At 47.3% G+C, this 11,854-nt stretch overlaps 1 protein-coding gene across 1 annotated transcript in view; it reads left to right on the top strand.

The window, feature by feature from the left end:
- Positions 1-1,038: 1,038 nt before the first annotated feature.
- The window catches only part of GRAMD1B (GRAM domain containing 1B), a 241,909-nt gene continuing 231,093 nt past the window's right edge, over positions 1,039-11,854 (top strand). Inside the window, exon 1 of the mRNA XM_045080416.1 lies at positions 1,039-1,359. Within this exon, the coding sequence (XP_044936351.1) occupies positions 1,334-1,359 (26 nt within the window). The 5' untranslated portion in view covers positions 1,039-1,333. The remainder of the gene's footprint in view (positions 1,360-11,854) is intronic.

Here is an 11,854-nt window from a genome sequence, read left to right as displayed (position 1 = left end):
TATGAGAAGTGGAAAATGGGAATTTTGTAAAGCACATCCTGTTAGCTGGATTTCTGGAAGATAGCAATAAGCAAGGATTTGTTCCTTCCCCTTTGGTTGGCCTCAGCATTGCTGTGTCTTTGGAGTTTTCCATTCTTCACAGCCTTCCTGGAAGCAGGGAGAGGTTAAGAAGCAGCTCTGGGTAGAGTAGACTGGTCAACTTGTAAACTGACTGGTTATTTTTCCCTGGTGGGCTCGGGTGACCTCCCAGAAACATGGGTGCGGGAGGGGAGAGTGAATGAATGAAGACTGACGGGCTGTCTCTGGGGCCACTCTGTGTAGAGTGCTTTTCTCTGGGCTTGGAAACTTGGGTGTCCTGACAACTGGATAACTCAGGTCTCCTTTTCAGCTAGCTGTGTGACCCTGGACCAGTCAATGCACCTCTCTGAGCACCAGTTTTCTCTGCAAAATGAGCACTTTAAACCAAATGAGTCCTCAGGTTCTACGCTGCTTTGTAAGTGCTGGGATTTAGACACTCCCTACGCAGGATTCCACCCCAGCCTGAAGACCCAGCAGGTCACCTGTGGGCTGGTCTACGCCATTCGCCTTCCTGGCACCCCTTTTCACAGCCCTGCTGAAACGGGGAGATCTGGTTTCCAGATGGGCCAACATCGTCTCCTAGCCGCCTGGCAGCCGCCTTTCTCGTGCTGGTTTCCGCACTAAACTTGAGGGTTTGATTTTAAAGGAGCGGTTGGTTTTAAAGGACCTGGCTGGTTGTGTGTCCCAGAGTTGCACCGCAGTGCTAAATATCTGAGCTAGGCAACACCGGGAGAATCCAGGCAGCAGGCTGCACCCGGAGAGGGAGGGGGAGGGGAGAAGGGGGAGGGGGGGGGGACGCGAGGGAGAGGGGACTGAGCCACGAGCGGAAACCACAGAGGTACAGTCCGGACGACGCGGGGAGGAGAACAGAGACGGGGGGGGGGGGGGGGGGCAATGCATATATAGACCGTGGGGACACGCTGCGGTGATAGCAGGCGCAGAGCCAGCGGGAGCCTCGGAGCCCTGCGAGGCATCCGCCTCCCCCCAACCCCCGCCCCCGTACCTCCCACCCCGTCCCTCCAGGGTACAGACCGCGGTCCGGGTCCCCGCCCACGGTGCCAGAGCCCCGAGACCCTTGGGGAGCTGCGCCGCGACCCCCACCGGGACTGGGCTCCTCTGCTCCTCGCGTCCTCGGGCTCCACTCCTCCTCCCTGCTCCAGATGGGACTGGCTCTTCTCTTTGCAAAACCGGGCTCCCGGGGGGGAGATGCGGTGAGCAGCAGCCAGCAGCCGGGGCGCCCCGACCTGCGGGCCCCATGAGTGCCTCTCCCAGAAGACCCAGGTAAGAACTTCTCTCGACCTTCCTCAGTCCTGAGAGGAACACATCTGGGTGCCGGGGTGAGGATGGGGAAGCCCCGGGGAACCCGGAGGCTGTGGAAGTGTTGGGGTGGTGGTGAGGGTGCTGTTGGTTCTGAATCTTGAGTGCAGCTTCCAAGTTACCAGAGGGCACGAGAAAGCTATTAACATGGATTGTGGCCTGGCTGTGGTGTCCCCTCCTGAGAGGTGGTGTCCCCAGGAAACCACTGGGATAGACCATCTCTCAGGAATTTCCCGAGGTGGCTAAGCTGGCTTCTTTCTCTGTTCAGTTCTGGAGATGTGCTCAGGAGAGTGGTGAGGGCAGGGCTGTGGGTAGGGAGATCAAGTCTCCTTCTCTCCAGCTTTCTGGCAAAAGTTGATATTGGGGACACTGGCTTTCCCTGCTCAGGGTGGTGCTCCCCTCCCCCCACGGGGCTACCCCCATCAATTTTATGCCTATTTCCCTTACGCTGTAGAAGTCCGAGGTTTGGGAAAAAGACAAAGTGGACATCATGAGGTTTATCTGAAGATGTCTACCTAGTGCGACTGGGGAGAGATTCTGCTTTTCCTAATTTCCTCCTAGAGTGGAGATGGAAGGTCAAGTAACTGGAGAAGCTCCTGCTTTGGGCCTAGGGGTGCATGGAGTCCCATTCCAGAAGAAATGGCTTTACTCCATTTCCAGGAGATGAGAAGTGGCCATTAGAATGAAGTTGTTAGAGCCCAAACAACTTGTTTGCAGCTGTCAGCAGACCTCCTGCCTGGAGAAACTTCATTCTTCCGGCAGTCCCTTAGCAGGCCACATTGCTCCAAGGCCACGTATGAACTGACACCTGATAGCAGGCTCCCAGGCTGAGGTCTGGTGGGCCTGGAGCAGTGATGGGGGGGGGGTGAGCAGCACTGAGAGGGGAGTAAAGATTGTGCACATCACATCCACTTGGAAGATCCCTAGCTTTATCCAAGGAAGTTAAAAAAAAAAAAAAAGACTTGTAAAAAAATAATAAAATGTTTTCATGACAGTAGCAGATGTAAAACTCCCACCACTCTGGGAGACGATAAAGAAATTTGTGCAGGGGGCTGAGCTGTCTCCTCTGCCAGTGCTTATGTGGGCACATTACCTCTCGCAGATACAAAGAGTGATTTCTGGGGGAGGACCTCTCTGCCTAGGGGGCTTTTCAAGAGGGGCGTATTTCAGCTGGGGCTCTCTCTTGGAGCTCAGGTAGCGGATATGCGAAACAGGTGGGAAATACTGCCTTTCCATCTCCCACCCAGAAGTCCCCCTTTGCTTCTGGTCTGAACTTGAGGCTCGCCGTAGAGCAGGCACCCCAGAGAGACGCACCCAGGCTGCTGGTCTGGTGTGACCTGACCTTCTTCATTCAACAGCATTTAGGAGGTCAGAGGGCAACCTATAAACATATGTCTCCGGTGTGAGTCCTTCAGTCTTATGCTCTGAGTGAGGTTGGCATTTATTCCCTCCATCATTACCTCTGTTCCCAGGGCCTCTGCCTTTGTTCTTCTTACAGATCTTGTCTCTCTTGCTTATACCTGGTGTCCCTAGTCATGTCCCCTTCCCTGCTGCTCAAAACAAACTGCCTGTCTTTGATGGTGTGCAGTGAGGCTGCTAGAGAGGTCACCTGTGTTTGTCTGAGCTCCCCCGCACCCCCACCCCTTGGCCCACTGACTTTGTGACTTTGTAACTTGCTCAGATCTTGTCCTCAACTTGCAACTTGGGCCAAGAGCTCCACTGGGCGTCCTCATCATTAGTATGTGGGAGACCCAGTCCCTGAGGGGCACGTGGAAACTCTGGTTTCTCTGGTCCACACGCAAAGGCTTTTGGGTGTGGAGATTTGGGGTTGGGCTTCGGTGTTAGTGTTGGAAAGAAACTGGTATGAGCAACAGATCCATATGGAGCCAAAGTGGGGTATTGTTGTCGCACCCCAATTTGACACTGTCACCTAATGTGAGTGCCTTGCTTGGTTTCTTGTCCAGATGTATTCTCAGGTCACAGGCCTTGAATGAAATCACATCTCTAGGGCGCCTGGGTGGTTCAGTCGGTTGAGTATCTGTCTTCGGCTCAGGTCATGATCCCACAGTCCCGGGAATGAGCCCCATGCCGTGGTTTCTGCTTAGCGAGGAGTCTGCTTCTCCCTTTTCCTCTGTGTGCTCTCTTTCTCTCTCTCGAATAAATCGTTAAAAAAAAAAAATAAGAAATCACACCTTTATGAGGCGATTGTGCTATAAAGGTGGTTCCTGCCACCACCTTATTCCAGCCTTTGTTTTGGGAACTTAGCAGTCCTTTGATGTCTTTGCGGATGAGCTCACTATTGGTTCGCTGTCAGGGCATCCCCACCAGACACATCTGTAGTCTGTACACTTGTACCTGAGCCGCCGGCCCTGGGCTGCAGGTGCACTCGGTGGGGGGGAGTTGTCACGGCTCTGCTCCCACCGCCTGCTGCTTGTGCACAGGTGGTGCGGGGCTCTTCGGGCTGTTATTTAACATTCTGCGATGAATAATCAACCGTTGCACTCACCCTGCCGAAGGCTTGCTATCTCTTGGGGTGCCTGTTACAGTTGATACTGCTTTGATTTTCTTTATTCTTTCAGCTTGATCAGGATCTTTTCTTTCTCCCTCTCCTTTCCCCCTTTTCCATCTGTGGATTGGTACATTTCATTTTCTGTCTAGGCATGATTATTCGTCAAATTGTGCTAAAATCATCATCTCCTTGATTTGATCCAAAACCCTAATGCGCTGAAAGCAGAAACACTGTATGTATCTTTTGGACGCCGGGGTTCCATGCATACAGGGCTCTGGCTTCTAAGAGATGTTTCCGTGTCCACTGTGCTTTGTACCTGGTGGGTACACATTGCCCATCTGCAAAAGGAATGGACGTTGCCAGTAAGAGGCAGGAGGGTGGAAACAGTGTGATAGCAAAGGTGTGTGTGTGTGTGCGTGTGTGTTTTAGGAAGTGGGATTCTGAGTAGGCGTATGCTGTTAGGAGGGTCACCTTCAGTTGCTGAAACCCTTTTTTGGTGTGGGTGGCAGTGGAGTTCTTTGGAGAGGGGAGTGCTTGTTCTGAGACCCCGACAGGCATGAAGCAGGACGCATTTCTCCACCCTCAGCACCCACGTGGGCTTTTGGCACAGCTCAGGATCCCCTGGTGAAAGGAATTTTCTCTTTCTGAGCCTGAATTGTAGTAAGCCCAATGCAGAGGTGGCTGAGGGCTTCAAAGATCAGACATGGAGAGTGCAACTTGAGCATTTATTTAAAAAAAGAAAAAAAATTCAAGAAATTAAATATCGATTTATGCAAAACACAAAACCGGGGAGGTACCACCTGCCTGCCCACACTGACCCCCATCAGGAGTTGTAGAAGCTCAGTGAGTAATAAATGTATATCGGCTAGATGAAGGCGCATGAAGATAGGCAGCCCCTCCAGCTCCTCTCCCATTGAGCCTAACACATCTCAGGAATCCCATTGTCACATTCTCAGGGTCTGGGACCTGGGGAAGGGGTAGGGGATAGGAATGGGAATGGGTCAGAAGAGCCATTCCTGGAAGAGTTTGTGAGACCTGGAATCTAGTGGTTCCAGAAGTTGAGCACGGCCCAGGTGAGGCTGTTCGGACAAACAGGGCCCGTGGGAAGGAGAAAAAGAATAAAAATGATGCAGGAGGGGAAGGCGGGGCAGCAGACAGAGGAAGCCAGTGGACTAGAAGGGGGATGCAGACACTAAGTGCGAGAAAAGGTGAAAGAGGGGGAGAGAGAGGATTAGAGAAGGCAGTACCTTGTCTGCAGGTTCATTCTCTTCCCCTTTTCCTCTGGCCGGGGGGAGAAAGCCAGCCATCCAGCCGAGCAGCATGGTTTTTGTGCTCCTGGAGTCTTCTCATTGAAGCTGTCAAGCCTCAACTTTACACGGCAGCTCCTTCTATTTTTACATTTTGCAGAATTGAAATTAAACAAATGACCCTGGGATGGCGTGTTCATGAAGATTTTATCCAGCACACCCACACAGCCAGTGCCGGGGTGGCTGAATATTTAGCATAATATTCCACTTAATCAGATAAGAAGGCATCCTCCAGAGAAGCTGGGGCTTTGATAATAGCCTATGAAGAGCTGCTTTGATGAGGGGGGGCAGAAGCCAGAACCTTGTTCTCTGGCTTGGTTGGGCTTGTTAGCAGGAAGAGTTCCAGTGAACTGCATTCTGGAAGAGCTTAGCATTTCCCCTCCCATACTTTTTTTTTGGCACTGGATTTGATTCCAGCCTTTGTGAACCTTCTTGGTCCATTTCTCCTTGGAGATCTCACTAAATGCAAAAGAAAGTGTTCGCTTTGGCTGAACTTGCTCGGAGTGGAAGCCCTGCTTAGAATCTGGGCGCTCGCCCTCTTTGTCGGCCTGTCCAGGGAAGTTCACGTGTACTGTGCTGGTGTTACTGTGCTTAGACAGCAAGAATAAGGATGCTGCACAACTTGTACTTGGTTAGAACTCAGCGCAGATAATGTTTTGTTGGTTTAGACGTGGACTTAGTTCCTAAATCCCTGGAGATTTAGTAGCAATTAAATGCATGCCCCTGACACATAACCATTCTTTTGGAGGAAAGAAAAACAACAATGCCTGTTAAGGGGACCAATTAATAAGACAGGGTTGGTTGGATAGATGTAAAAATAAGACAGGGTTGGTTGGGTAGATGTAAAAATGCAGGACTCTTCAAAAGGCTTGCCACTCTTGTGCACATATAGGGGTTTAATAGGAGATCTGTGGGCTCTTTTGTCATTAATATTTAATGTTTATCTGCTTCCCCACCTGTTAACCTCTAAAGTGGTATTTTGACAAATCCAGCAACAGAGGCTGGATAGCAAGACTGCTGTTCAATCAGTCCTGACCTCAAAAAGAGCAATGGATCGGACAGGGTGACTCAGAAGGAGATCTTCTTTCTGCTGGCTAGCCTTGCAGAGGCTGATCTTTCTCTCCAGAACCAAACAGGCTTACTAGTCTATTACTGGAATATTCCCAGCAGTGACTATAAAAAGGTGTCTCCGTCTCTGACGCAGAGAGCAATGGAAAGCATTGACACAAGCCATATGGATGTATGTTCAAAGGCCCAAGGAAATGAAGGATTGACAGTCCATTAACACAGAAACAGAAGCTGATTTCCTTCCCTTCCCTCCAGTTGAGCATCCGTGTATGTTTTCTCTCTGTGCTCTTTCTTCCTGGCTATCTGGTTCAGGCAGTTTGTCTGGCATGCCTTTTTAGCCAAGGAAACTTCCTTTTGTATCTTGGAGAAAAAGGGAAAAAAGATAAACCCAAGTCAGAACTTATCTTTACCACTGTCAAGTTCAGAGGATGGCCTCCTAGGTTGTAAAGCCTTTGTCCATCACTCAGCCCAATGGTGCACGATTGCAGTGTCCATCCTACAGCCACCAGAGCCAGAAACGAATGTCCCCATCATTTCTTGGCCATACGTTGTCCCCAGACTTCTATACTTGGACTCTGAGTCTCTTTGTGCTCCAGTCTTTATTTAAATGAATCCCCAGGTGCTGGCACGTAGCTGGTAGGGTCCTGGGATCCAGCCCTGCATCGGGCTCTCTGCACTTGAGGGAGCCTGCTTCTCCTTCTCCCACTCCCCCTGCTTGTGTTCCCTCTCTTGCTTTCTCTCTCTCTGTCAAATAAGTAAAATCTTTAATAAATAAATAAATAAATGAATGAATAAATGAATCCCCAGAATGAGCTTCTCAACTTGTTTGGAAGTAGAAAGCTTACACAGAGTCTTATCCAAAAGTTTCCCCTTTCCTGGTGAAGATGACATAGCCATCTCATAAGTATGGACAGTTAAAGAAAATCATCTTGAACTCTTCATTATTATTATTTTATTACTGCTGAAATACCATTGGTATTACATGTTACTGAGCAGAGAGCTCTTTGTTATGCAGAATCATTATTAACTGCCTTTTAGAGTTGCAATGTACAGACACAATGCCCAAGATCACATAGGCAGGAAGTGGTAGAGTTAGGACCTAAACCAATGTTCTATTTTTAAATACTGTGATCTGTTCTTAAATACTATTCTTGAATACTGTGATACCATTTTTTCTCTTGTGGATTCCACTCTAAATTTTCAGTGTCCTCTTTTTTTTTTTTTCCTTTAAAGATTTTATTTATTTATTTGACAGAGAGAGAGAGAGATCACAAGATCACAAGTAGGCAGAGAGGCAGGCAGAGAGAGAGAGTGGGAAGCAGGCTCCCTGCTGAGCAGAGAGCCCGATGCAGGGCTTGATCCCAGGACCCTGAGATCATGACCTGAGCTGAAGGCAGAGGCTTTAACCCACTGAGCCACCCAGGTGCTCCTTCTTTCTCTCTCTCTCTCTCTCTATTTTTCATATCCTCTCCCATGAGCTGTCATTAGTTCTTTTTCTCTGCAGGTTAGGGGTATACAAGCATCTCCTTGTAGCTGGGACACAAAGGGATTTCTCAAAATATACATACCTATGCAGACCTAATTAAAGGACTTTAGAACAAAGAGGTGGACTCTTACTTTCTTTGGCACTTCCTGCCTTCCTTTCATGTTTTGGTCTGTTAATCACTGCCAAATTTTCTTGACATTTAAGTCAAGGAAAATGCTGAATGAAAGTTGGCATTATATCTACTTCTTGTAACTGCGATATCCCTCCTTCTCTTGTAGATTACTGTGAAGGAAGAGTCTTGCCCCCTAACCTGTTGCAGTGGAACCAGTGGCTAAATAAATTTCTGTAAGGCAAAGAAAGCATAGGAGAGTTAAGGGAAACTGCCACTTCCAAAAGAGAGCAAGTCCCTTAGGATTCAAATCTCTGTCAGTCCGTCTTTTGAGGTCTTTCTTTAACTTGGCTGAGGCCATTCCCTCCATTTGAACTCAGTTGGCAACAGTCAATAGAGAGTGTTAATTTCTGGTCCTGGCTGGTGTTTTGCATGCATGAGCTTCCTGCTATTGGTCTGAAAAAGCACGAACCCAGGTAAATAAGACTGTGCTGAGGGCTTTATTTAGCAGTTAAACCAACCCCAGCTGAAGGATATATTTTGGCTTGTCAAGAAGCAGGAACAAGTTAGCTGGGACTGCTGATCTGTGTCCTTAGAGTGTTTGCCCAACCATGGATAAGACGAGAGGATTTATAAAGCCAGGTTTAAAAATTAATTTCATCTGTTCTTTTTTTTTTCTCCTAAAATATGATCATTCTTAACACATCTAGATGCCACAGGAACGGGAGTTCAATGCTAGTGCTAGGTTTCAACTCTTCTACCTGAAGCCTGATCTCTCTTAGCAACAGCCAAATTTAATTTAGGGATGGAGTGTTGGGGCTGTCTTGTGTACCGGTAATAAAATCATCATGCTGCGATCAACTTTTGAGAACTGATTTTGGGACAGGATTAAAAGCAGTACAAACAAGACCAAAATAGGAGAGTAAGGAATCCAGACATTTGCACTTTTTGTGGCATTTATTCCTTTGTGAGCAGTGGAGAGAAATGAGTTGATGGGTCGGAATCCAGGTTTTCTAGAGCACCGGTGAAGTGTCCTCACCTCTTGTTCTTTGCTAAGGCGTCTCTGCCAGCTGTGGACAGGATGTAACATATCCTTACCTCTATTTTATTCTGTTCTTATTTCTGTCATTTTTTTTTAAACCACATCCTCTCTTTATATTCTTGCAACAAATGCCTGTTAAACAAGAAACCAGATGAGTATTGGGGATGGAGAGTTAGAATAAGATGATCCTCTCTTCAAAGAGCTCATGATTTCTAGTAAAGAAGGCAAAGTAGAAGAGGCAAAGACAACTTGTTAACAGCTTTAAAGAGGTTGAGAATAAGGTGGCATGGGAACACCAAGTCCAGAGCAGTGAGCAGAGCAGCCCAGGTCAAACTGAGAAAACCTGTTCAGAGGTTTATATAAGGTTGTATTTGAGCTGGGTTTTAACGGGCGAGTAGGCATGTTCCAGATGGAGAAGGACAGAACCTTCTAGAAGTTGAGGCAGTGAGCCTGGAACAGCATGCTGGAGTCCGATTGTGAAGGTCCACTTACATAGCTTGTACTTAACAAAGGCGACAGGGAGCCAAGACATTCTTCAGCAGGAGGACAAGAACAGACTCATTTTTTCTATGAGAGTAGGTGGCAGCCATGGTGAGGGTAAACAGAAACAGGGAGAGTCCAAAGACCAGCTTGCCATTAAGGGGCCGCTGAATAGTCCAGGTGAGATTTGATGGGGGCTCTGAAGTCGGGCAGGAAAGTTTGGAAGGGAATATCCAGTTTTGAGAATTAGTTTAAAAAGGAGTCCTCAAGACGGAGTAGCAAGTGGATGATGGAGGCTGAGGGAGGCTGAGGGAAGGAAGAGGAGGAGACATACATTACAGTAACATTCTCGCTCCATGTTGTCTGAACTGGGCCGTTAGCCATAGACGGAGATGTGAAGTACCAGAAAAGAAGCATAGTGGAAAGAGAAGGTAAAGGGAGGGGGGACAGAATGAGGATTGAAAAGAAGCTCCTGGAGTAGAGATGTACTGAGTCCTTTGTGAAGTTAGCAAAAACAGGTTCGGTGAAGTGGTGAAGGAAGTTGGGATGGGAGCCAGCCAGTGACATTGCCCAAAGCTCTGGAATTGAAGGCAACAGAGAGTTCTGGAACATTACTCTCAATATTTGAGGAGGAGGACATGACAACCTAGAAGTGAGAATGAAAAGGTCTTTAGAAAGAAGGGAATCTCTGAGCTTCTGCCTTTGGTTCAGGTCATGATCTCAGGGTCCTGGGATCATTGGGCTCTCTGCTCAGCGGGAGCCGGCTTCCCCCTCTCTGCCTATCTGTCAGCTTGTGATCTTTGTCTGTCAAATAAATAAGTAAAATCTTAAAAAAAAAAAAAAAGAGGGGAATCTCTTGAATACACTTTTCAATAAAAAGGAAACTACTGGATAGAAAGGGAGGGGTTGAAGAGAACAGGAAAGAGAAGAGACAGCTAAGAGAGCAGAGTTGTTAAGAACTCAGAAGGTGTTAAAAAAAAAAAAAGGAACTCAGAAGGTAACAGAATCTAACAAAAAACAAGGTCAGGGGTTAAATTTGTACAGGGAGGAATGGAAGGGTATGAGTATGTATGGCATGCCAAGCATCGTGCTAGGTATTTTATGTTTATTGATTTATTCCATTTTCATTAAAACTGTACAAGGAGAGAAGAGGAATGCCCCTTTCTTTGGAGGAGGTGGGAAACAGCAAAAGGTGTTACTTTCAGAAATGCAGCTGTGAAGAGCCATCGAGAGTAGCTTCAAGTAGTAACTTCTACTTCCTCTGTGAAGCAGAGGTGAAATCATCTTCTGAGAGTGTCCCATCCAGACACAATATCCGTTAACAGCCATGTATTCATCCATGTTAATAACTTCTGAGAGTAGAACAGAAAGTGAGGTGAAGAAGAATGGAAAATTTTCAGCGTCAAAATTACTGACTTCGGACAAGCAGAAAGATTTCCATATAGAGTTGACACCTGTTGGAGCTGGAAAATATACCCTGTGATGGCTCCATCGTCTCAATCCTCCCCCTCCCTGGGAGCGGGGCAGAGCGAGCCACGGGTTGTAATTCTCCTGGGGAGTAGATGCATCCCATAGGTTTGGCAAAACCACAAGTCATTGAGAGTGATGTTGAGAATATTGAGGAAAGGGACTTAGAGGAAAGTAAAGCCAGAACGATGCAGAGAACTTTTGAGAAGACAGAGAAGGCATCTAAAGGAGTAACAGAGTAAGAAATCTAGAGAACTGGAGGTTGAGACTCTGAAGACCTTAGAGATACTTTGAGATTCTGGGGTTGACATCTGGATAAAAAGTTGTTTCAAGCAGGATGCTTGTCAGTGACCCCCTACCTTAAATTGGCATTGTCTTATTTGTATTATCAAACGATGGAGCTGTTTATTTCTGGATAGGTGACCAAAAAGGGCTGTGAAATTCTGCACTGTTTGGTCCCCATCCATCTGGTGGGGTGAGGTAGGTGTGGCTTCTCTGGGAACAGAGTGCTGTTCGTGTTTGCTGCCCACCAGGTGCAGAGCCCAATGAACAGATATTTTGAGGAATATCTAAAACATGTGACTACAGGCTTTTTCCACCTGGGCCTTTTGAAAGTCCAAGCCACACTTCTGTTTTGTTTTGTTTTGTTTTCTTTTTTTTTTTATTTTCAGCATAACAGTATTCATTATTTATTCACCACACCCAGTGTTCTGTTTTGTTTTTAATGGGATTTATCATTTTCTCTTATTTTATGTCATTAGTGGCTTAAAATAAACACGTCCCTTCCAGAGAACATTTTCTGTTTCTCAGTTCATGAACTTTTAGGTTTAAAAAGTGAATTTTCTGGGCCATTCCCCACACACCATTCCCGCCAGGTAATAAAATGGCTTCCATTTTCATCCAACCTGGCATATCAGAGGGGCTGACTCACCACTGGGCCACATGCTTCCTACCAGTATTGTCACCAGAAGCTGAGCCTATGATGGGCCTG

The sequence above is a fragment of the Mustela putorius genome, unplaced genomic scaffold, assembly GCF_011764305.1.
Source record: "Mustela putorius furo isolate JIRA1106 unplaced genomic scaffold, ASM1176430v1.1 tig00000460_pilon_pilon_pilon, whole genome shotgun sequence".
Lineage (NCBI taxonomy): Eukaryota > Metazoa > Chordata > Mammalia > Carnivora > Mustelidae > Mustela > Mustela putorius.
The sequence above is the reverse complement of the archived record's forward strand: the minus strand, read 5'-3'. Positions and strand labels throughout refer to the sequence as shown.